The sequence below is a fragment of the Malania oleifera genome, chromosome 1, assembly GCF_029873635.1.
Source record: "Malania oleifera isolate guangnan ecotype guangnan chromosome 1, ASM2987363v1, whole genome shotgun sequence".
Lineage (NCBI taxonomy): Eukaryota > Viridiplantae > Streptophyta > Magnoliopsida > Santalales > Ximeniaceae > Malania > Malania oleifera.
Genome location: NC_080417.1, coordinates 33,259,172 through 33,286,584, shown reverse-complemented (window position 1 = coordinate 33,286,584; position 27,413 = coordinate 33,259,172). Strand labels below are relative to the sequence as shown.

General features: G+C 34.7%; 1 protein-coding gene across 4 annotated transcripts; it reads right to left on the bottom strand.

Moving 5' to 3' along the window:
• Positions 1-27,004, bottom strand: LOC131156790 (U-box domain-containing protein 5-like). Of its 4 annotated transcripts, none has more exons than XM_058110746.1 (6): positions 26,256-27,004; positions 10,643-10,721; positions 8,403-8,588; positions 3,880-3,987; positions 1,428-2,587; positions 1-1,054 (listed from the first exon to the last, which is right to left on the bottom strand). In XM_058110746.1, exons 2-6 carry the CDS (start codon positions 10,697-10,699, stop codon positions 292-294), a joined length of 2,274 nt encoding a protein of 757 aa, XP_057966729.1. In that variant the 5' UTR covers positions 10,700-10,721; positions 26,256-27,004; the 3' UTR covers positions 1-291. The 4 variants fall into 4 exon arrangements, with proteins under 4 accessions (XP_057966729.1, XP_057966728.1, XP_057966730.1 ...); XM_058110745.1 differs by having other exon boundaries at positions 26,261-26,944; XM_058110747.1 differs by lacking the exon at positions 26,256-27,004 and having other exon boundaries at positions 8,417-8,588; positions 10,643-10,718.
• Between the last annotated feature and the right edge of the window lie 409 nt (positions 27,005-27,413).

The window sequence follows — 27,413 nt, the reverse complement described above, 5'->3', positions numbered from 1 at the left end:
TAAATCAACTCAGAAATCAAATTAACAGCAAAGGATCAAAACTGTACATTCATATCAAATACAACGTCCAGTAAATGCCAATGGAGATATTATGAATGACTAATCACACCTATATACACAGACAACTAGCATTAAGAAAAACATAACTATTCATAACTAGCCATATGATTCTAACAGGATAATGGTGCTCCCTTTTAATTCAGGCTAGGAGGAACAGAATTTTGGCCAGCATGCACCATGTTATTCACCATGATGAAAAGGTTGGGCGATGAAGGAATGAAAATATGGAATTTATGTCTTCTTTTTTGATGAAAGAGAAGTCGGTTTTGAGAAAATTCTTCCAAAAAATCCAGAAGTCCTGGTAGATGACGACGGTTTCTTCCCATTAGAGTTGTCACCAGAGTCCAAAGAGATACCAAGGTCAGATCCAGGGTGTTCTTGTACATCTGTATGATCAATATCCCTTAGAACTCGGAGCAATTCCAGTGCACTTGCGCTTCCCCTTTCACTTCCATTGACAGATATATCAAAAAGGGAAGAGACAACACGCTCTTTCATGACCAACTCACAATATTGAACACGTTGGGAGCATAACGAAAGGAGAGTGGCCAATGCATGCTCTTGATCCTCATGACTGCCATTCTCAAGTATTTCAGCAATGGATGCAATGCATCCATTAGTATCAGCAACAGAAACCCTAGCCTCTTCAGTCTTACACAGATTGCTCAAAATAATTATACAATATTTTGCAAGAGAACTATCAGCCATAAGAGGAACCAATTTTGGGATGCACCCTAATGACGCAATAAGGGAACAAACATCAATATTTGATGACAAGTTATATAGAATTTTAACAGCAGGCTCTCGGAGTTCTCTGGTCTCGGTGAGGATCTTTAAGACGGAATTAAGGGCACCAGATGCTGTAATTTTAGATAAACAACACTGGTGGCTAGATAGTACTTCTATTATGGTAAGGGCTTCTTTAGCTACTTCTGAATCGAAGAGAGATGCCAACAGAGTAAATGCATCTTCTTGTAAGCACTGTTCTCCGCTCCTGCATAAAGCAGCACAAAGCAGATCATCATTAGGTTTTTTCCCATTTTATGCCCCACCTACCCTCAGCATGGGTTGGGTTCTACTTGGGAAGGGAGGGATTGGAACAAAAATTTATCCCAAATGATAGTGAAAAAAAATTATATACATAGATCCATGTATAAATTAAGTATGACCCTGAACTAAGGTAAAACTTATGAGTAGCAAGTAATGCTGTGTTACCCAACAATTATCATTTTATCAGGACAAGGAATCATACTGAAATTGAGGTGAAATTTAGGAGGCATCATCTGTGAGATCATATGCAACAATGGCAGCATGATCACAAGATATGTCCATGGTACAAATGTGTACCAGAAAAAAAAAAAACATACCTGCATTTTCTCATAAATTCCAGTAACAACTTAGTTCCAGATCTCTGAGCTTTTACATCATGCAGATCTTTTGCATCTTTCAAGAATTTTATAAGTGGGCCAACAAGATTCTCAGGAGACATAGAATAACAAGCTCGATCACTGCCAACCAAATAATTTTTTAGACCTTCAACTGCCTTGCATTGAGAATCCCATGAAAGCGCAGCAAGTTCAGATAGATACTCCGGCTCTGTATCATGCATAATTGCATCATAAGGTTGAAATTTGTGAGCATCTCCACTAGAAGTCACTGGCACTAAAACTGAGCCATTCATAACCTTAACATGTGAAGAATCTGAACTGAAGCTAGTATCTATAGATCCAAGTGACACATCAACAAAATCCATTCGACGACATATGTCATTCATTGAGCTGCCAAAGCTAGCAATGGAAATAGAAGAAGCTTCCCAGGAGTTATGTACCATTGTTTGTATACGTGGGTCAGGAATGATGACTCCATTCTCAACACACCATTTTAAAATTAGATCCTTCATAACAGTGTTTGGCATCATTGACAGATGGGGCAACTTTTTCTGAGTTTTTGGACAAATATCATTACCCTCGCAAAACCACTTTTCTATACACATCCTTTCAAATGTTTGTCCAGAAGCAATGACAACAGGTTCATACATCAATTTTAAAGATATGGGGCATATAAATTCTTGTGGAGGTATGGAACTGCTCAAGATATCAGTCTGAGCCTCATTCTTTCCATATTCTACACAAGAATCCTCTTTAACAGTTGTGCAAAGAGAACTTCTATAAGAGAATGATTCTTCATGCTGAAGACCTGTGTCCTGTATTTGATCTCCCAAAAGCAGTTTTTCATGCTTCTTCAGAAGATACAAAAGGTGATTTAGCATCTTCTTCTTTGTTTGTTCACTATCACTGACATTATCCAATAGCTTCTTAATGGATCTTCTCTCCACCAAGAGAGCCCTCGAGGAATTAATATGCAGCTTTGAAACAGCAAGTTTAAGAGGTTCAATATCAGAATTTTCTCTTGAATCTAACGCAGGTGTGTCCTGATGGAAAAATGCAAGCACAGCCTTTCCTGCCTCTTCTTCACGTGAGTCCAGGACAAATGTTACACCCCTAAGATCCTCAATTATTCCAGATATCTGCAGTAAAAATTAATCAACAACTCCAACAAGCACTACATAATAAATCGCTCAGATGAAAAAAATACAGTAAAAATAAATTAAGAAAGGCAATAACATATAAAAGAAGCTACAGACTGAACGTGTTTTGCTTCACACTACACTATAAAAAAGGTGGAGGTTTCCAGTTTTCTTTGCCAGAAGTTACCATTTACATGCATGTTTGTGAGGGTGAATCATATAATAGATAACAGGTGAAAGTTTTTCTGAAAGGAATGAAAAGTGAAACAGAGAAGCAGGTAAACAAGGACAGATGATTGCAATCACATATTAGTGGTAACTTTTCCTTTTCTTTTTCTTTCTTTCTTTCTTTTTTTTTTTTTTGGTAGGGGGCAGGGTGGGGAAGGGAGAGGAATTCACACTGTATTACACACATAACTCGAGGAAATGTCTAACCATCCCAGAGTACAGCAAACAAGAGAGCACAGACAGACAAACACATTATGCATGGGGATAGATGCAAATGAGAAGGGGATACCAAAGGCCACTGGGCTGGTTCAACAAGAGTGGAATATTAATATACTAAGTTGCATGCACCCAGGAAAGCACATGGATTCAGACAAACACATCATGCGTGGGGATCGAAGCAAATGACAAGTGGATACCAAATGTCACTGGGCTGGTTCAACAGTGGAATATAAAATACTAGTTGCATGCACACAGTAAAGCACATGGATTCATGTAATATTTTTTCCTGAAAAAAAAAAATGCAACATGCATGCTGCGTTTGGCAGCATGGATTTCGGATCTTAAATTTGGATTTGAGCGGATTTGGAAAATTTTCAATACAATTTTATATTACATCTCATCCAAAATCAAACACAAATCCAAATCCAATGTTTCTCTAAACATAGTGAAAAGGTAGATGGATGCACATGGAGTGGAGGAGAGACCAAACACTCATAAGGAAGAGTGGAATATTCAAAGCCTAATAAGTCACCTATGTACAATCTACTTTAGTCAGTAGAAAATTGTTGTCAAGGTTAGATTTGCATGGCTATCACATGAAAATCAAGTCATTTACAAACAGTGCCTATAACCCACATGGTGGGTATCCCTGAAATTGATGAGAGGGTATAACAAGTCAAAAGAATATTTTGTAAACAATCCAGGACTCAAATGTTCTTGCCCATGCATTTTCTACATGGTTCAATAAACAAAGAAAAATGAAAAATGAAAACAAGATAACATGATGTGCAACAATTGAGATGGTATATACATATCATGGTACTCAAAAAGTCAAGTTCACCAACCTGTACTTGCAACATTACTGAAACCATGTTCTGAACTTGGCCCAAACAGTGCACTAAACGGTCCCTTGATCTTTCACATCTTGAGGCTATTTTATTGCCTGTCATTGCCTGAATATATTTTCAAGGCATTATCAATCATATCCTAAGAGGAAACCAGCTAAATACTTAATGGATGAAATCAAACATGAAGGGAAAAAAGATATTTTTATCACAGTAGAAAATCAAGAATTTCAATTTCAATTTCAACTAAAATTTTGAGGCTTCAGAGGAATAGAAATTTCAATGGAAATTTCAACATCAGTTTTGATTTTGATTTCCATTTTTTAAAAATGATGGAAATTAATAATAAAACATGGAATTTCGGTATGAAATCTTAGTAAATGTTAATAAACATAATGCAAGATTTAGAACTAAATTACTATAAGTAAAATATATCAATGACAGGTATGTGGAGTATAAGGTACAATAATTACATATAACAACAATATTAAACATATTCATACTCAATTAATATGGATGAAATTTACAAATCTGTTCAACATCATTTATTTTTGTGAAAACAACTAATTTAGAATTGAGGCCAAATAAAATGTCATAGTTGATATCTGAATTTAATTTTGCATGGATTTCCAAATGTCTTAAAAACCATCATTTAAGTCCTTGTAATAAATATTTTCAATTAAAAGAAGATTTATTCAGACAGAATTTCAATTTGATTTTTGTATCTCTAATTTCAATTTCAAGGAAATTCTGTTCCATAGTCTTTCACAAATTTCCTTCAAATTTCAAATATTTTGATAAGTTTTGGGTAACTTGTGAAAATTTTGATGGAAATTGACTTTAATTTTGATTTTGAGGATGGTGGAACGAAGAAATTGATGGAAATTTCAATAATTTAGTAGAAATTAAAGACCATTTTACTATTAAATGAACCATCTTGTCATTCAAGTAGGGTTCATTATGGAAACATGTGTCCAAGTAATGCAAGATGAAATTGATTAAGGTGGCTGACTCAAGACAAGAGTCAAATCACTGGGCTGACCAATCAGCATAAATATAAATACATAGCCCAATGTAAGCCTCCAATGAATCACATATTAATGGCCATGCAATATTGTTTTCAGCTTCTCCAAAAATTGCTAAAGTGTTGATTAGCCATCAGCGCCACTTAAACTCAAGAGAAGGAGGAAAAAATAAAAAAAAAAAAAGCAAAAACTACCGGCTCATTTAGTTTTGAAAAACATTTTTCATTTTCCATTTTAGCTTTCCAAAAAACTTGAAAAAGGTTAGCTAATTTTTCATTTTTATGACATTTGTATGATATAAGTGAATAACAATAAACAGTTTCGGCACTATTTGCTTGTGAAAACATTTTTTTTTCTTCATTTCTAATTTTTCTAATAACTACAAACATGCACCTTGTTTTCCAATTTTCCAAATTTATATAGAAAAGTTAGAAAACATCTTTTCAACATTTTCTAGATTTCCAACTCTTACTATGCATATGGGAGCATGAAATTCAGATTCTGTACTTTTAATTTGTATGGGTTATGTATAGAATTTTTTTTTTTTAAATCCATGCAAATCCAAATTAAAGCTTGATATCCATAATTCTAAATATTACCTAATATAAATTTTGGAGAATTTGGAAAACAAGTTATTCTTTTTGTGGTAATTTTTGAATCTAAAAATAAAAAATGAAAATTTTGTTTGTACCTTAAACAAACTCTTTATTTTCTACATTTTTAATGCAAATCTCTGAAAATTAAAAAATATGTTTAAATTTTGATAATCCTTTAGAAAACTAAAAATTGAAAAAGGAACACATTTTCCACAACTAAACAGGCCCTACATTTTAGAATTTGGCCGCAGATCAGAATCTCAAACCATATTGGCAGATTCGATTTCCCATCATTAAATAATATATATTTTTAAGCAACCACTTTACCTAAAAGTTGTGTTGTTTGGCTAACAACATATATCAAGCCTTAACACTCCCCCGCACATACAGCGCAATTGCACAAGGAGAGATAAACAAGCAATGAATAACACCCATATTCGGAACACAATAATTTTTTCAACAAACTACAATAAACACAGCTGACAAGAATATAACCCAAGACCTCCTAGCAACCATTGCTCTAATACCCTGTTAAGCTACCGCTTTACCTAAAAGCTTATGATTTTAAGTTATGGACCAACAATGTCAAGCCTCAACACACACACACACACACATATATATATCTCTGTGTGTGTGTGTGTGTGTGTGTGTGTGTGTGTGTGTGTGTGTGTGTGTGTATTCACAGACCAAAGGCCCTTTGTTGGCCTTATAAGGCTTCAAATCTTGTTTTGATGATAACAAACAAGAGTAACTTAACATATTTGGTTAAGTAATGATATTTCAAGACTCAAATATATGACTACAAAGTCAAAAGCTCACAAGGATCAATGAAAATTTATACTCCAAAAAAAGATGATCAAATGAAACTTAAAAGGCATGGATTTAAAGATGATCTATTAAAGCTTGAAGATCATGAGAGCATGAATGAGAACTTGCTAAAGTCCAATAAAGCTTGAAGATCATGAGAGCATGAAAGAGAACTTGCTAAAAGCTTGAAGACAAGATGGAGCCAAAGAAAGAACAAAGCATGAAGACTTAAGTGCTTAGAATGTCAAAAGTTTTAAGAAAGTCTTATATAAGTACTTCAAGTAAAACTCAATATAAAAGCATTGAAACTCTTTTAGGAAAAAATTAAAATCCTAGAAACTATTTTGAAAAGGCCTTGAAATATGATTTCCAAAGTTATAAATAATGAAAGTCTCAAATGAAAAGAGTTTTCAAAGTTAAATCTTAAGAAAAACGAATGCTTTTGAAAGCTCAGGCGCCTGCCCAAAACTCCTAGGCGACTGACTATATTTGTGTTTTTTAAGAACTGGCAAACAGAAAGGTGTCAGGGGCCTGATGGTAGCCTTACAGGCGCCTGCTTGGTCATCGGAGGCGCCTAGCTGAGTTTTGACAGGTGACTGTCAGTGTTCTTACTTTTGAATTTAACTGAAACAGGCGCCTGACTAGTCGTGCCAGGCGACTGCCACTCCAGAATTTTTTAAAAATACTAACGGGAAAATTTTTACATTTGGTTTCTTGGACTCCAATCTTTTTGTAAACTTGACCAACACTCCAAGTAAACTTGGGGAGCAAGGAAATAACTTTTTAAACTCTATAAATAGCCCCCAAGACAAGGATTTTAATTACTAAGAAATATTTTTAGCAATCTCTAAACTCTCAAGTACTCTCAATTCTGAAAAGCTTTCTTGCTCACATCTTGCTGGTATCTCAATTGAGTTCTTGCTAATCATCTCACACGAAATTGTGCTTTAAAGTCTGAATCTTTCAATCAAAGGAAGTTTAATCCGTTGATAGAATTTCATTGAACTTCAATTTCTTTATATTAAATTTACATTGAAGTATATTGTATTGATTGTTGTACTAACCTACTCTATCTGAGAGTGTCTCTTGTACTCAAGTTATTGTTCTTGTTCTTGTAGTTCTTGATGATTTCAAGTTGTTGTATCGTTGGACCGAGCGTGGGGTATCGCTTGGAGAGGCGTAGCTCTAGCCTATTGAAGGAGTGACAGAGTGTGGGGTATCACTTGGAGAGGCGTTGCTCTAACCTACTTAAGGAGTGTCTAAGTGTGGGATATCGTTTGTAAAATGTTTGTTCCGCCTAGAAAGGAACGGTATAGTGGAATCCTTTGGTGGTATTGGCCAAATGCGAAGACTTAGGCTAGGGATAAGCCGAACCTCATAAAAAACGTGGTGTCACTCTCTTTCCTTACTCTCTTTAATTTCCAGCAAATATTAACTGTGTGGTTGTGTTTTAATTTTTTATCATAAACACTACATGGATTGGATATTAAAAAAACTAAAGATTAATTTGATTTTGGGATTTGAAGAAACCGAAATGAAGTACGTTGGTTGATCAACATAACTGGCGGAAACCGTAAGGGAGTATGTTGATTGGTCAAAACCCAAGACTTATTAACTTAAAGTTTATTTAAAGTCTAAGTTTTTGGAAAGAGTGTTGGATTATATATTGTGTTTCATATTAAGAAATCAAATTCATCAATACAGGGCTTGAATCAAACATATACATAGGGCTACATACAAAAGCTGAGAATTGCCAAAAAGCTGAATATTATATTGAGTGGTTGATTACTTTAAATTTGATTGATTGGTTGGATGTTTGTTTAAGTTTTGTTGTCTTGTGCTGTGTTGAAGTGTTGTATTGTGGATTGATTAAGAAACTAAGTTCTTTGCTGTAATTTAACAAGAGGTCAAAGAATTCATAAAAAGAATTAAAATAAATTTTAATAATCCAATTCACCCCCCTCTTGGGACAACTCCTTAACTTTCACCCTTCATTATACTAATGCTGGTTTTCATGTGCATGATGCTAAATTTGAACTATCATGATACATCTAATTCTCTTGTCTTTTCACAAATAAATTTTAAAAATACATACCAAGTACAGCTTACTAGACTCACTGCAGTAATGAAGGATTGATTTGGCTCTCTCAAATGCATGGTGTAAAGAGCATAGTGCCTGAATTCCTGATGGACATCGAGGTCGAGCTGCTTCTATCTCTGGAAATATCTTTGAGATTCTATCAAGCAACTTCCTAAGCTCTGTGCACATTAAATGATGCACCTGAAATTATGAAAGACTATTAATAAAATACCCCCAGTATAATGAATAGAACATATGAAACGCGTAACGCATAAAAAGAAAAAAGATTGAATCAGTAGATAGACATCCCACTAGACTTCCATACAAAACCCAAAACCATCATGACTTTTGTGAGTTTACACCATACCTCAATTTTTTCTTTGATGAGTGCATGTGATTCTGTTTCTTAATTTACTTTATAGAAAAGGAAAGCCAAAAGGCCAAGCAGTCTGTGGACGAGGAAGAAAAAGCCAAATACCTCATAGGGAGTACATGACATACTCAAAAAAAATACAAAGCAATACAATCCAAATGATCAAGAAGCAAAAGTATAGTCTTCATTTGAGCTTCCCTACAATAAAGTTTCCCTATCATCACATTCTTAAATCTACTGATGGGAAATTCAGCATATGCAGAAGTTCATCAACTTCTTTTATTTGAAATTTGTACAAAAAATATGGACAAGGAACAACATTCCAAACTTATGCCATTTCTCAATTTCCTATTCTCCACGCCTCCAGAAAATCCACAGCAGCAAAGTCAGTCCTTGAAGAATTCAATCTATGCACACAGTTTAGTCCAATATTGAGCACATCCATTGTGTGGATTAACATTTAGAGGACATTAGATACTCAGTGAAGAATGTTGCAGAAAAGGGCAGTGACACTAATCAGTCTGATCCACAAGAAGCTTAGAGAATTATTGATATGTATTCAAATATTTCTTCCTAAAGTGTGTTGATCTAAATGGGACCACCACCCAAAAGTGAGTTGCTGCCAAAACACAGATCCCCGTATTTCTTAAAAGAATCTCAAAGGGAGCATTTAGTTGTGGAAAATATTTTCCATTCTCCATTTTTTAGTTTTCCAAATAATTATAAAAAGTTTATCTTATTTTTTAGTTTCTCAAGATTTGCATTAAATAGGTAGAAAATAAAGAGTTTGTTTAAATGTGCAAAATAGTATTTATTCTTAATATCTAGATTTGAAGACAATTACAAAGAGAGAACTTTTTTATAATTTTCCAAAAATTATATAAGGTAATATTTCAGATCATGGATTTTGGGGCTTAAATTTAGATTTGTGGATTTGGAAAAAAACTCAATACGTAATTCACAAATTAAAGTTGAATATCCGAATCGCATGCTTCCATATGCAAACTAAGAGTTAAAAATCTAGAAAATAATCAAAAGATGTTCTCCAACCTTCCTATATAAATTTGAAAAATTGAAAAACAAGGTGGCATTTTTGTAATTATTTAAAGAATTAGAAATACAAAATAAAACTATTTCTACAAGCAAGTGCCAAAATTTTTTATTCTTATTCATTTATTTCATATAAATTATGTAAAATAAAAAATTAGCTAACTTCTTTTAAAAATGTTTTTTTGGAAAACTAAAATGGAAAATGAAAAGTGTTCTCCACAACTAAACAGGCCCTTAATTGTCCCACTAAGAACTCAGGCACTAAAAGAAATATTACATAAGCAAGAAAAAAGGATGTTCCCCAAAGAATAATCCACTTCCCTCAATTAAGTGGCAGGCTATCAAACATGTCTTTGAAAGATAAGTAAACATTTAAATGCCCAGGGAACCATTCCTGGAACAGTATTGATGTTACCTTCTACCATTTTAGATTGAAGAAATAGTATAACTTCAAATGTTGTTTTCCCTCTTTTTCTGTGGTTTTACATTAGCAATTGATATCAAATTGCCTCATGCATGAAACAAATCTCTTTTTCAGAAGAAATAGACATGCTAAGTTTATGGAAAGTAGTAGACATGATACATCATACAACACACATAGTCAAACTTCATGTGTTGTAAATGTAATATAGCCATTTCTCCAATATAATAAAATCCAATGCATACTGAAATAAAGTAGCTTTCTACAAATTATTTAATGTAGAAAACTGTCACGCATGCTTACAGACTTACAATCAATGAAATATCTTGATGCCACATAATCAATTGAACTCCACATTCAGTGTCAAACATTTAAAACACAAGAAGAGGAATTAACTTGAAACTTTTATACCTTCACAGCACAAGGATATGGAACTGTTCCCATTATTTCAGCAACATCAGTCCTCATCTAACAGGGAATTGTCCCGTATCTGCAATTGAAAACATGAATTGAATTATAGTTACGTGTTCCTTGCCTAAAACTCTACCCTCACTGTATCAAAGAAACAATAAAAGAATGAATATTTACAGAATTATATCAAATTAAAATGCCATAAATTTATCAAATCCAGAATAGAAAATGACAGAATTTGAGGAATATAATAATAATGAATAAAATAAAACCTAAAGAACTTGATTCTTGAAACTCAAAAAGATTAGGGCCTGTTTAGCATTGTTTCTGTTTTTGGTTTTTTGTTTTCGATTCTGTACAGTGAGAAACTAATTATAAAATCGCATTTGTTTATATTGCAAGTTCTCTGTTTCTATTGACAGTTTTCATCTATTTGCAAAAAAAAAAAAAACATTGAACATCATGATTTTCAGTTGTGTTGGCAACTTATTGCCAGAATATTTAGTACCCAGGGTTAAAATTTTTGAATTTAATCATTCATTTTATCCATAATTTTTAAATTAAAGTTAAAATAAAATGATCATATGAATTTTTAAAAAGGGCATCCCCAGGCCACAACGCTCCCCGCTTTGCGAGGCTAGGGAGAGAGTCACCACAGTAACGTTGCTTTAATGCGGAGAGGATGTTTCCTTTACTCAAAACCATGACCAACTAGTCACAAAGGAGCAACCTTACTATTGATCCAAGGCCCATCCCCAATCAAATGAATTTAAAATATATTTAAAATAAAAAATACCCATAAATTTTTTTAAAAAAAATAAATAATAATAAAAGTCATGTACAAAATATTTCTACTATATTTCAGTAGTTATGTACAGCATGATTGTTCTTGTAAAGTGAATTTTGAAATATAATAATTAAGTAAAATAATTATAATCATTTTTTTTATTATAGTATTTGTAATCTATAATACTTTGTAGTTTTATTATTCTAATCATATTTTGTAACTATTATTTGATTCAAGGACAAAAATAAGCAATTGTTTAATCAAGTTTTTAATTTGTTTTAGTTTTGGAAATATTAACCAAACAGGTTATTGCTTTTCAAATTTTAATTTCAGTTTCTAGTTTTTAATTTTCGTTTCTGGTTTTCGTTTTCATAATTTTTTAACAATGATACCAACGGCCCCTTAGTTTTTCCTACTCTTTTTAAATCCCAAGAAGCATTGTTCAAATAACCAATACAAATTTATATGACGATGAAGTTGAAAGGTAACCACATTTCTCTTAAAAGCATGAAATGCCACAAACAAGCAATCTACAAGAGTTTTTTACAGGAGGACATATACATGCAATATACTCTGGACCATGATCTATTCATTTTTGGAAACAACAAAAGATAAGTATACTAACATAATTGAAGTGCTAAACAATAGAACACATATTAAAATGATGAAGTCACATAGAGGTCGTAATGAAGTTCTGCACAAGTTTATACCAAACGAAGTGACAATCAAGTTCCATGTGCTTCATCCGCTATGTAGGACTATTAGAGGCAATATGAATAATAGCTTAATTATCACACATTAACTCTATGGGCTAAGTATCTAGAAAACCTAGTTCTCCCAACATGTTCTACTGCCAAACAAGCTCCCATGTAGAGTGTGCCATGGCTCGATAATATAAATCAGCACTTGATTAAGCCACCACAGCTTATTTCTTACTATTCACGATACCAAGCTACCATCAACAAAAACACAATGCTCAGATAGCCCAATCTGCACCTGTAAATTCTTGATTGTGAGTGTGACCCTGACCCTGGTAAAGGACACCTCTCATGTGCACCTTTGAGGCATCCTTAAGATATGAATGACTGCATCCCACTGACTTGATCTCAGAGAATCAAGAACTTCGCTTACAACACATCTTGTGAAAGACATATCCGATTGAGTGACTATAAGATAGTTCAAAGTTTAAATAAACATTGATATCATCCTAGGTCAGCCAAGAAATCACCCACATCAAGAGCTAATTTGTTATTAGGATCCATGGGTGTATCTATAAGTTTGGATCCCAACAAACCAGTCTCCTCTAAAAGGTATAGAACATACTTTCTGTGTGGCAAAAGGATCCCCATACAAAATATGGATTCCATACCCAAAAAGTATTTTAACGGCCCAAAATTTTTTGTCTGAAATTTAGTATGTAGAAAATGCAACGCTTAGAAGACTACACACCAATGAAGACCAAACTCAAGTACTACGGCACTAAATTGACTAAACCATGCTCGAGGAGACTGCTTAAGACCATACAAGGATTTCTTGACCCGACACACTAATCCCAACTCCCTTGAGCAGCAAACCCAAGTGGTTACTCCATATAAACCTCCTCCAGAAGATCACCATGCAGTAAGATCATTTTAGGATCATGGGATTCCAAGAAGGATTGTTACATAAAATGTACTTCTAAGTAACTGCCCCAAAGATCCTATATCTATCTATATGAAGAAGAAATCATGTAACGAAGGGAATTCTTATGTGTACAAATGGTACTTCTAGCTAACGCAAAGGACAACGACAAATGATGGCTAAGGAGATGAACAAATGAACTGAGACAAGTTTGGCAACTAGGGAGAATATGTCAAAATAATACAAATCATACACTTGTCCTTTAGCAACAAGGCAGACCTTTAAATGAACCATTAGGATTGACCTTCGCCATACATAGCCAACTATAGAGTCATCAGGAATAGATACCAATTGCAAGTGTATCTGATAATGCACACATCTCTTTGGTCATTACATTCCAAAGTTCGGCAACTAGGAGAATGTGTCAAAATAATACAAACCATACACCAATCCTTTAGCAACAAAGCAGACCTTCGAATGAACCATCAAGATTGACCTTAACCATATACAGCCAACTATAGACTAATCAGGAAAAGATACCAATTGCAAGTGCCATTATTCCATAATGCATGCATCTCTTCAGCCATTACATTCCTCCACCTAAAATGGGGCAAGGCTTCAATGACAAACTTAGGAAGAGCACTGATAGAGTACTAACAAAACAATATTACAAGGGTAACAAGAAACATAACCAAGAAAAATTAGAGATATGACGTTGGCACAACTGCATTTACATTTCTAAACAATAATAGGAGATCAACATGGAAATAGGATCACCAGATGAGGAAACCAAAGGCTTAGAAGTAGAAGCTCAAGGAGGTTCTCATCCTTTGAGTCGTTGTCGTGTGTACACCTACAAATTATGACGATCCAAACAATGAGATGGAATCAAACAAGATGTAGATGCAACAAAGATTGGGTAAAGATAATAGGTTAGGGTCTGGAAGGTTAGGGAACGTCAACAAGGCTTTAGGAATTAGAATAGTATCATTAAGACTCAAAGAAAGTAATGTCATTAGTGGCAAAGAATCAGTGCAAAATTGGCCTATTAACATCAATATCTCTTTTGAGCATAAGAATAACCCCAAAAAAATACATTGATAGCATAAGGATCCAACTTACCCATTCCTAGACTTAACTAACGGACAAAGGACACATCAAAAAATATAAGGAGAGGAAGTTAGACAAGTAGCCTTTAGGAAGAAAATTGAAGAGGGTGTTTTACCACCGAAAAATAGAAGACGAGAGCAAACAAGGGACAAAACATCATTTCAAAAAAAATAAAAATAAAAAATGATAACAACAACAACACAACAACAAAACCAAGCCTTAGTCTCACTAATTGGGGTCGGCTATATGAATCCTTTTTCCGCCAATTTATGCGATCATGGACCATTTCTTTTAATATATTCAAAGATATTAAATCCTTACTCACTACCTCCTCCCAAATTATTTTAGGTCTACCCCTATCCCTTCTACTGCCCTTTACAGTAACTAAGTCACTCTTCCTCATAGGGGCACTGTGTGGCCTACTTTGCAAGTGTCCATGCCATCTGAGTCGTTCCTCCTTTATCTTATCTTCTATAGGAGCTACACCTAACTTACTACGAATATGTTCATTCCTTAATTTATCTTTCAATGTTATACCACTCATCCATCTAAGCATTCTCATCTCCGCAACTTTTACTTTTTGGATATTATGTTTCTTTGTCACCCAACATTCTGATCCATATAGCATAACTGGTATTCTACGATCACATAGCACACTTGAAGCACTTCTCCATTTTACCCAACCTGCTTCAACTCTATGCATTACATCATCTTTAATTTCTCCTTCAGCTTGCATAATAGATCCAAGGTATCGAAACTACAAGTGCTATTTATTTCTTCATCATCAAGCTTAACGTTGTCTCCAATATTCCACCTATCATTACTAAAATTACATTTCATATATTCTATTTTATTTTTACCTATCCTAAAGCCTCTAGATTCCAAAGCTTCTCTCCATAATTCTAACTCAGCCTCTACTCCGTCCCTAGTTTCGTCAATTAATACAATATCATCTGCAAACAACATACACCATGGAACCTCCTTTTGAATACTCTTAGTCAATTGGTCCATCACTAAATCAAAAAGATAAGGACTCAAAGCAGATCCTTGATGTACACCTATGGTAATTGGAAATTCTCTAGTTTCTCCATCTAGAGTCCTTACACTAGTCATTACTCTATCGTACATATCATTAATGACATCAATATACCTACAACATACACCCTTTTTTTCTAAAACCCACCATAAAACTTCCCTAGGTATCCTATCATATGCTTTCTCAATGTCAATAAATATCATATGTAAGTCCCTCTTCTTTTCCCTAAACTTTTCCATTAATCTTCTTAAAAGATAAATAGCTTCTGTGGTAGATCTCTTAGGCATAAAACCAAATTGATTTTCTGAGATCCTCGTTTCTAACCTTAATCTTTATTCAACTAAAATAGGGCACAAGTAACTTAGAGAATACACCTTTTTTTCCCTTCTATGACTCCATCTGGTGTGGAGTGTGGACACAAAATAAATGATGAATCATACCAAAGTTAAGCATATAGATAGTGAATTGGGTACTAAAGTACTCCTTATCATTCTCACAACAAGGTGTTTTACATTAAACTAAGTCCTTATATGAGAATAGAATGCGCAAAATATATTAAACAACTCTAACCGATCTTTCATTCAAATAGATCCAAAGCATCCTAGAACAATCATTGACAATTGGAACAAACTATCAAACCCCCAACTTTGACATGACATGACCAAGGCTCCAAATATCTAAATGAACTAACACGAAAGGATTGATGCCCTATTTATGGACTCAGGAAGCTAGGTCATCCTTTAATGGAAAAGATAAAATGTCTTGTTCCTAGTCTGAATTTTGTGTTTGGTCTCGATTGTGAGTCTTGTCAGTTGGAAAAGCATCATCGTGTTTCTTTCACTTCTCGGGTCAATAAATTGGCTACAAATCCTTTTATGTTAGTTCATTCAGATGTCTAGGGTTTTAATAGGGTTGTGTCCAAGTTGGGTTTCCAGTACGTTGTAACCTTTGTGGATGATGATTATTCAAGAATGACTTGGTTATATTTAATAAAAGATTATTTTGAGTTATTTCATGTATTTTACGCCTTTTGTTTTGAAATAAAACTCAATTTGGTTTGCCAGTTCGAATGCTTCAAAGTGATAACGCTAAAGAGTTTTTCAATGCACAATTCACTACTTATATGACTTAGTGTGGTATAGTTCATCAATCATCCTGTGCCCACACTCCTCAACAAAATGGCGTTGCAAAGCAAAAAACCAGACATCTTGTTGAAATCATTCGCACTTTACTTTATCAAATGCATGTACCTAAAGTGTTTTGGAGTGACATTGCACATACTGCTTGTTATCTGATCATCAAAATGTCATCCTCTGTTCTTAGTGGTAAAATTCTCTACTCCATTCTCTTTCCTAATTCACCTTTATTTTCTCTTCCTCTTCGTATATTTGGGTGTGTCCTTTGTTCATCAACCAACTCCTAGGGTTGATAAGTTGGATCCTCATGCAATAAAATGTGTCCTTATGGGCTAATCACATACTCAAAAGGGATATCATTGTCATAGTCCTGTGCTGCATCACATCTTTGTTTCTGCCGATGTTACTTTCTTTGAGCCTACACCTTACTACACCCAGTCACTGAGTGCTTCTGAGCTCAATGAGACTTTTCCTTTGCCTAATCTTCCAGCTTCTACGTTGCTGTCCTTGCCCAACCAACCATCTAAGTCTCCATGTAGTTCGAGTCCTTCTAATCGCCTTGATCATCCTAACGTGCAGGTGTATTCACGACGGGGGCTCCAAGGAAAAGAGTCCCCTCTATCTTCTACTTCCACACCTTTGGTTTCCTTGTCTAATGATCAAACTTCCCATGATATTGATCCTCCTATTGTTGTTCAGAAAGGTTGACGCACATGTACTCAACACCCCATTTCCAACTATGTTTCTTATGACACCTCACCGTAGATTCCCTCTCAACACTCACAATTCAGCAATCACATCAAAAACAAGAACAATCAAAACTAATGAGGACAATCACAAATTATGTGAAGTACCAACAAAAGGACGGGCGAGTAAACAACTCACCAACGGATATAGCGCTGCCACAGCACTCACAAATCAGCAACCACACAAAAAAACAAGAAGAACAACCAATAACCGGAACAATCACAAACCATGTGAAGCATTGACGCAACCGCGCACGAGGTGAACAACTCACCAACGGATATAGCACTGACACAATGTGTAAGGACCCAACCCGAGAAATATGAATTAAACAAATAAAAAAAAGGAGAAGGAATTTAAAAAGGTGAAGACAGCAGGGTTCGTCAACGAGGCTCCTTCTCTCGTCGACGAAGTCTCTTCTGTGGCTCATTAGTGAGGTTCAAAGGATCGTCAACGAGTCGATACCGAGAGATTTTGGGAATTTTGGAATCTCAAGCTCATCGACGAGGCCAACTCCGTCGTCGACTAATGCCCTTCTTCTACTCGTCAACGAGCGCTCCACTTCGTCAACGAGTCCGGCCGAGTTAACTAAATTACAAATATCTATTTCATTGCTTCATGGTTAAGAAACACAAAAGCTTTCTCTCTCTCTCTCTTCGATCCTCCGCTATTCGTCACCCAAATCCACTATCCGACGTTACTACGTGGATCAAGGGGAAAACCTCTACGGTTATAGCGGATCGGATCTTCGTTTTGAGGATTTTCGAGTTTCACCCCGAAATCGAGGTAAGGGTTTAAGTTCGTTTTTGATTCTGTAGATCTATAGTAAATAAGATTATGTTGAAGTTTTGTTCTTTGATTTTTAGGTTTTGAGAACTCGGTTCGTTATTTTGGAGCCGTATAGTTCGTGTTTCGGTGTTCGAGGAAATAGGTAAGGGGATTTGTTTACATTAGTCATTTTAGAAAACTAAACCGTTAAAAAGTTAGTTTATGTTTATATGCACATATTGACAGGTTATTTACAAAGTTTCACCGAATAAAAATGTCAGTTTCACGATTATACGGTTTTTGTAAAAATGAGGGTTTTGGCGGATGATCTCCAAATTTTTCAAAACTTCGATATTTGCATTAAATTTAACGTAGGAGATGCTTGAACCCCTTGTTTCCCGTTTAAATGTTATTTTTTTGAGTTACATACTATATATAGCGGATTTTTGACCAAACAAGTGTGGCATATGATATGAAATGGAATATACTGAACTATTATACACGTATATAAACTAAGGGAACTGGAGTTCCTTTTTGCTATCTGAAAAGGTGGAAAACAGATGCTGGTTATATACCGAGCTTTATATGTGAAAATGGATAAACCGAGAGGGTGTGTGCCGATTTATACCACAATATGAATGAATGAGTTTGTGAAAATACTGGAACTGTACAGGTGATTTGTGAATTAGAAACAAGTTAATTTGTTTTATTGTAAATTGTATATTGGGACCGTAGCTTGTTAATATGAGAGCCTTAAAAAGCTCAACGTTATACGAAGCCTTAAAAAGCTTAAGCACAGTTCCGTTCCTATATTCAGGTACAGTGCAACCACACATCTGTTTTCAGTGTGGGTATCGAGATAGTCGGCTAGATAAGAAGGGCAACTGGTGAATTAATGGACCAAGTGGAGGAGGTTCACTCGGACTATAATAACGGTGAAGGCTGACAAGTGTCTGCGCAAAGTAGGGCTTGAGCAGTGCTTTATCATCGCATAACCCGCGCCAAGGGGTAGTGTTGGCATTAGTTACGATGTTTCTAAGATGGACAGTGTTCTAAATATGCATATACATGATTTAAAAACTAAAATAGGCAAAATCCCAGGTTTGAGTACCGAGCGGAGGGATAATACAATGTATGGCCCTATACCCTACCCTAACCTCGGGAACTCTCGCTTGCAACGATGTTTAATTATCTATTGCAGGAAATATATAAATATCTCCTATATTACAGTATTAAGAATATGCTATATATGTAACTGCTTTCTACTGGTTTGAATATGTATTGTCACACACTGATGTAATATCTTCCACCTTACTGAGAAGTGTCTCACCCCAACATACAACATTTGTTTCAGGTCCAACTGAGCATGTCGGTCCTAGTTGCTAGATGGACTTGAAATGTCATATTGTGTATAGATTACGTAAGTGTTTTGTATATGTACAGAACTTAGTTCAGAATGTTTCTTTTTGGGGATTGTAAGAACAGGTTATGTTTTAAGCACGATCATATGTATGTGAGGATATGATTAGAAACTCTGGTTATATCTTTTAGATTCCATATGGATGTTTATGTTCTCCGCCATGCATGAGATTACAGGGCGGGTTGTATATGTATGTTTATCAAAGACAAGTGTATTATAAAAGTACAGTAGCACTCTAGGGCCGTATCAAGAGCCGAGGCATTACACAACATCACAACTGAACATACGAACGCTGCCACAGCTCCAAAAAACTCACAAGGAAGCTTTCACAAACCTTGAACAGAAATTAATGGAATATCGCAAGTGCATGGTAGAAAAAGGTTAAACATTTTAGCAAAAAACATGCCTAACCGCTTGAAAATATAGTCTAAAGAAGGAATCAGAGCATTGCAGAAGAAAAAAAAAAAGTGGCCAGAACTTCACTCACGCACCGGCGCGTGTGGAGTGCCCTCCAGCGATGGGATTTTGTGGACTGGGTTTTCAGGGGTTGGGGAAGGGGTTTCTAATTATGGGTGTATGGTTGGTTTTGTGATTTAGAATGGGATGGAGATGGATTTGGGAAGAGCAACCACAGGTTCCGACGACAGCTGAAGGAAAGAGTGTTTAGATAGGATCTTGCTCTGAGACCATGTTAATATTTGATTAAAATGAATGACCTAGCTTGAAGATAGGTCTCACGCTCTATTTATGATACAAATTAAACACATTCTAATGACAATAATACCCTTACTAACTCTCACTAATTAACATACTCACACACTGAATAACAATAATACTAAAAGACATATATAACCTCTAGCAATATGGTCCAATAAAAAGTTTTGAAATTGAGAATATACACATATATGTATATACATACACAAATATATATATATATATATATATATATATATATTGGATAAAGTACATGTCTTATTGTATTTGAATCAATTCAATGACCTTCTTTGGCACTTGTTCAGAATAAATTGAATCATGTAGCAAGTCATAAATGGCCTCATTTCCATTTTACTAGCTAACGCATTTACATTACCTAACTGCCCAATTTGTTACAAATTGAAGTCAAACTCTTCAGCTGTGATGCATCATAAAAAGGCCATTTTTCATTCCCCAAAAACAAATGAAATAAAGGAAAGGGAAAAATACACTTACACCCCCTAAATTATTCCATCCGTTACAAATGTCCCCTTAAACGTTTAAGAACAACACTTACACCCCCTAGACTATCGAAGGGGTAACAAAGTTAACATCCGTTAATTGAAATAATAAACATACTTTTATACCCTTTTATTTAATTTCACTCTATTTAACTTGGTAGCAACTTCTCGACAGTAAGAATCAAACAACTACAAGACTACCAGAATTGTTGTGAAGTTTCAAATATCACTTATTTTCACTATAAACAAAATGCATTAAATTTTATGAATAAATAAAAAATTATTTCATTTATTAAGTTAAATTATTTCTTCAATAAATTTTTTTAGATAGTATAATAATAATTCATAAGAAGGGGAGCTCAGGCGCAACGGTAAGGTTGTCGCCATGTGACCTGGAGATCACGAGTTCGAGGCTTGGAAACAATCTCTTGCAAAAATGCAAGGTAAGGCAGCGTACTATAGACCCATTATAGTCCGCCCATGGTTCGAAATCGCGGTCGCGAGTAACGCCGCGTAATGGTCGCGAGTGCAGGTGTTACATAATGGGAAGCGGGCGTAACGGTCGTGAATTTTTTTCACGCATGCACAACCATGCCAAAATCGAAAAATAAGCATGAAATCCATTAATACATGATTTTTAATTAATTTTAAAGGTCTTCATTCAACCTACAAATGTTTTTTAATAGGCATTATGATTTTTATATTAATTTCAGTGCGCTATTTACAAAAAAAACATATTTTTTAATAATTTACATTACTTTAAAATTTACAATTTAACAAAATAAATATGAAATTGTAAATCTTACAGTTTAATTATTTAAATGGTAATAGATTTGAACTTGAGTCACTTAAGAGTTGAGACTTGACTAATTGTGTACAAATTAGAATTTATTATAAATTGTAGATCTAATATTAAATTGTTAATTGTCAAGGACCTCAAGGTATTAAAAAAAATAAATATGTAGAATATTAGTTAATAATTTTTTACTAAATCTGTAATCTAAGTTTCTAAGTTCTAAGTTCTAGGTTCTAACTCTCTAAGAGTCTAAGTAACTCTATAAATTTTATATTTTAAAAACTTTATACTATTTTTTTTATTTTAATTAAAAAATTCTACTTATACAATCATTAATAATTTGCAATTGTTAATTTGTATTCTAATTAAATAATAAATAAACTAAATTTATATACTAATTATATTTATAAATTGAAATTATAAAACAAAATTTACAACTTATATACTAATTAGTAATTAAATAAACTGAAATTTATAATTTATATAAACTATAAATTGAAATTATAAAACAAACTAAATTTAAAGCTGAAATTTATAATTTATATACTAATTAAATGAACTGAAATTTACAATTTATATAAAGCAATAAAGCATAAATTGAAATAATAAAACAGAATAAATTATTAACCAATAAAGCATAAATTGAAATAATAAAACAACAAACATACTACATACCCACTGGCCACCACCCACTTCGCAGTTACCACTTACCCACTCCCGACTCCCACTCCCACCGAAGCTGTGACCCTGCGACTGCAAGATAGCTGCTAGCCTGCTGCAGCTGCAACCTGCAAGCCTCCAAATTTTGGAGGAATCGAAGGCTTCGAATGGAGGAATCAAAGGCTTGCTGATTTTTGGGTTCTTGGATGAAGGAGACGAATGACGGACTGAGGGAGACGAAGCTGTACGAAGCAGATTTTGGGGGTTTTAGGGATTTCGAAGCTTCAGATCAATTGATCGAAGCTATACGTATGAAGGAGACGAAGAATCAAAGAGTGATTCAAGTAAAGAGTGAACTCAGCTTGTGGACGATAGATGTAAGGGTTCGAAGGCTCGAAACTGTGTAACGGACGTTACGTTCCGTAACGTTAGTGTAACGGCCGTTACAGGCCGTTACGCTTCCGTAAGGGCCGTTACCCATGTGAATTTTTGGCTCGCCTCTAGTGCGGCATGAAACGGTATCAGAGACCTGTTTTCCTGTTACGTAACGGCCATTACGCTACATAACAGCCGTTATTTAATACCATGGCTCCGCCCCTTCCCCGGACCCCGCATACGCAGGAGCTTTGTGCACCGGACTGCTGTTTTTTTTTTTATAATAATTCACAAGATATATGTTATCTGAATAAGCAAAAATTGCAATATATAGTATATGCTATTTTATTAATGCATATATATACTATAGTACCCCATGTTATGAGGATATGGTTTATTTTTATTTTATAGAATTAATTATTTAATTCCTCAAATTTTTATCCTTTTTTTATTCTTATAGTTCAATTAATTTTTATATGTTTTTAATGCATTATTTCTTTTGTTTTTTTTGTCGTCCACCCCCAAAATGATTTCTTGTCTTAATTTTTTTTTCCCTTAGGGGCATTTTGCCACCCTCATTCCATAAAATTTATTCATAGTAGAATTCCTTGGGCTTATAAGGGCAATTTTGTCTTAAAAAAATTATTAACCATTCATTTGCCATATGTATTACAATATCTATTAGATTTAACTATTTTTTGCAAGTGGAAGGAGCTTTTTACAACCATGAAGATAGGTTCGGATGTAAGTGTTACTTTTAGAAGTTTAAGGGGCATTTGCAGTCAATGGTATAGTTTAGGTGGTGTAAGTGTATTTCCCCCTAAAAGATATCCCTGAAAAATCACACGAAAAGGGTTCATAAAATTTTTTTCAGAAACCATCAAACTTTAGTGATGAGGGATGCTCCTATATGGTTTAGAGGATAAAAGATCATGAATTTGAATATCAGAAGGCTAGGGCATCACTAGATTTGGCTTATAACCCTTTATTTTAAGCCTCCAGCTCAATAACATATTGGAAAATTTTCAAAATCATTGGGTCGTTTCATGGGGGTTTCCAAAACCACACAACACACATCATACCTTTAAGAGACATGCATGGAAAGTTCCCACATTTTGAAATTTAGGAAAAGGAATACGTATCTAGAAGTGTTCGCCCCTCATTGTTTGTAATTTATGGGTCTATCCATGTACAGCCCACTGTAGCTCTACACCAAGCAACACCGCTTGTGCATGTGCAGTATGGGCTATAGGGCACTAGTGCAGTATTGTTTCGCTTTAGTGGAACACTTGACACTCTGGATGTTTGCATCATGCATGATGCAAGGACCAAGAGGAGCTTTTGCCTATTCTATTTTGCTTCACATTTTTACTAATTTTGACTATCAGTTTTATAATCTGGGTTGTCTGTTTTGTTATATATAATCTAGAATTTAAATATGCAAGTGGACTGTTACAAGGAGAATTCAACTTTAAATTTGCACGGACACATCTCTAGAGAAAAATAAGTAATATTTTTAAAAAAATTCCTCGAAACATAAATATTGAATGAGAAAGTGTTTCTACTCTATTCAAGCACTAGCATGCAAAGCAGAAAATACATCTTTTTTCTTCCTGTTCTTTCTCCGTTATCTCGCTGCATTCATTTTTCTTCTAAAATTACTCTCTGAAATTTGTATTCTGCAAATAAAAATTCCTATGCCTAAGGGTTATCACCTGAAATAGGATATTTGGATTGTTTTCAAATGTGCAATTTGTAAACAATCAACAGCATTGACTGGGCTCCATCATAGAAGTGATTCTTTGTAAATGTGTTTGAACACTGTGATAGGGGAGAATTTGTCTTAACAAGAGCATTTTTGTGCACGCACTAGTGCATTTGATTTCTGATTTTCTAATGTAACGCCAGCCCTCAAATGGACTGCGATTGGGCTATGACACAACCCCCTTGGGGAAAGCACCTGCAGCTCCAGCATTGAACCCCAAGGCAGGACCCTTGGTCCGCAAGTTTATTTCGACTGGTTCCCCCATGTTGGCTCTCCAAAGCATGAGTCAACCCTAGCGCTACATTTGGTTCATGAAAGTTGAAACAGAATATGATGAGAATAAAATAAATATTGTATGGGAATATAATGGTGTTCATAACAAAAAAAAGGTGGTGGTGTTCTTACACACGCACATATAAGAGAAAAGAAAAAACAAAGTGATGTGACCACGCAACAGTTTGTGTTATTCCAGCTAATAATAAACTCAAGTAACTATTCCTACATTTCACAATGTCTATTCCCACATCATCATGTATCAGTTGGAATAACACTAATTTTTGCATGGTCAGTTATCATAAAATACATTATCGATCTTTTGTACTCCATTATATTTCTATACAACAATATTTCCTTAAATCAAGTGGAACAAAAGGGTTGCCATATCCCATTAGTCCCATTAGCTAGTCATGGGTAGGAATTAAAGTGCAACTAGCCCCTGGAGTATGCCAACTTGGCCCTCCAGCCCGGTTGGGATTACTATTATAAAAATAAAAATAAAAAGTAAACAAATACTTTATGGTTCTACCCATATCGATGGATTGTTTGAAAAATGAATTAAAAAATGTCCCGAATGGGAGAAAAGGATTACTTTTTACACCAGAAACTATTTTCCCCCAAAAACCTTTCCATCTAAACAGAACCACTGGGAAGAAACATTAAAAATACGACATATTAATCAGTACTAATTCACGACTGGTATATATGTATACTGAGAAATTTTTTATGGATCATGCAGGTGTTGGTTCAGTTGAACAACGGTACTGCCACAAATTAAGATGAACAAAAAATGAGACTACAAGATGGGTAAACAAATTCAAGAAGACAAAAATAAATAAATAAATAAAACCAAAAGTAAGGAAGAACAACAACAAGATGTTCCTCTGAAGGGACAAAGCCGATGTGATGCTTGTGTTTTTGAATCTGGGGAAAGTCTAAGGGCTGTGGTTGGAAGGGAGGAAAGTCATTTTCGAGGGAAAAAAAATTTTTCTTGCGTTTGGCTGTGATGATTGCCTGCCACGATTATTACTCTTGGCATTATTTTCTTACCAAAAATATACAAACAAACTTGCACATCACGAGTAATTTATTTCAAAACTTTAAGTAAAATTGATTCTTATGAATCATCTCATGGGACCAACATACGTTAGTCGTTGAAAACGAGTTGTGAAGATGATTTTGAAATTTAGATTTGAGATAACATTACAAAGCTGCGCTCATCACACTTATTTATTGACTAAATAAAGTAATAAACGTAGGATTAACAGAAGATGGACTGACAAGAAAATGCATTTCCAGAACTCATTTTCAAGAATTTTATCCAAGAAAATGCAAGAAACGTAGGATTCTCAGGAAAGAAAAAAAATTCTCAAGCAGAGTTTGCAATGCAGATTGCAAAAATTGCGAAAGAAAGTATGCGGAAGCAAGTATGGTTTTAATCTGATTTAAGAGAGGAAATGAAGTTTACATGCAGGAAAGCAAGTATGCTTTGCAAGAACAGAGGAATAATGCTTGTGCTGCTACTGCTGCTTCTTGTGCAATGGCTCTGATACCATGTTGAGGATCTGAACTTGGTGAAAAACAAAGAAGGCAAAGAGAGATATTGAATTGTGAATGAATCATATTTTTAAAATCAGACTTGAGTCCTATTTATAATACATCAAATAACAAAATAAACTAATAACTAATCCCTTCTAATTCTTTTCTTCTAACTTTCTTTAACTACTCTCTCCTAACAAACTCTTCTCTTCTAACTTTCCTTCTATTTTAGGTCTTTCTTCTTTCCTTTTTAATTCCATGTTCTCAATATGAGATGGAACACTCCAACAACAAGATGGGTAAACAAATTCAAGAAGAAAAAAATAAATAAATAAATAAATAAAACCAAAAGTAAGGAAGAACTTACCCTACCATGCCCAAAGCAGAAAATAAGATGATGACAAGCTTTGTCCTCCGTTATAGGCAAACGATCCCATTTCCTTCAGCCACTATATATGCAACCAACCATAAAAACACAACCCCGAAAGCCAACAGAAACCCCAACCCACGAAGTATACTGCAATATTTTCCACACCCCAGTTGCGGAACGCGACTAATTTAGCAGAATTTTCGACCACGCTCCCAACAAAAATTTCAGAACTTCAAAAAAATTTCCACCCTCTTCGACCGCATATGAGCCAGTAGAAGAGCAAACGACAGTTCAAGAGATGACGGACGGATGAACAACGCTGGAAAGTCGAGCAGTACACAATCTTCTCGACTCAAAACATCAGCTCCCACTTAAAGGGTAAAGAAGATTTTAAGAGTAACCAGAGTCTGATCAGAGCAAGCTGTTCCACTTCTTCGTCGTGGATAAGATTGGAAAGTGAAAAGGAGGAATTGCCTTTAAAAGGAGAGGGAAGCCAGAAAGCAAAAACCCCACAAGAACACCATCAACCCCCACAACTCAGTGGCTTCTCAGGGACTTCTTCTTCTGGCTCTCGCTCGTCGAGAACGAGCAAAGAAAGTACACAGAGCTGTGGAGGAAAAGTGTGATAAAAAGCGGATATGTTCCTTTCCTGCGCAGTCGCCCTTACAACAGTAAGGTCAAAAGGCAGCCCACCAAGAGAGTAGTGTAACGCCCGCACAAGCGTAGAAAATTTTAAGAGGCTAAATTAAAAAAGAAATTAGAACCCTCCAGATTTATGAAAAACTCTTTGGCCCGTGAAAAATACTCTAAAATGCTCTAAAATAGTAACAATTAGATATTCTTACATTACATTGAAATGTATATATATATATATATATATATATATATATATGCTAGAAGATGGATTTAAGCCGTTGATTTAAATTGATCACCACGGATGTAAAAGTGTATAAATAGGAGAGGCCTTATTTGGCTAAACCAACCCTTAAAACATCAAAATATTATAAAATATTTTTCAAGCGATACAAGAATCTTTCATCCTCTCAAACTGTCTAACTCTCTCTTTTTAACTTGATGTCCATATAGTAAGTTAGACGGACTTAGCATCAAAGTTGGTGTAAATAATACTAAGTATCGGTACAATTAGCTTAGAAA

Bases quoted from the DNA above. Each gene is read 5' to 3' on its own strand.
- LOC131156790 (XM_058110746.1), bottom strand. From the start codon at position 10,699: ATGAGGACTGATGTTGCTGAAATAATGGGAACAGTTCCATATCCTTGT. The intron at 2,588-3,879 runs GTTGGTGAACTT...TTTTTACTGCAG, and splicing joins CAGTAATGTTGCAAGTACAG to ATATCTGGAATAATTGAGGA. The intron at 1,055-1,427 runs GTATGTTTTTTT...TGCTTTATGCAG, and splicing joins GAATTTATGAGAAAATGCAG to GAGCGGAGAACAGTGCTTAC.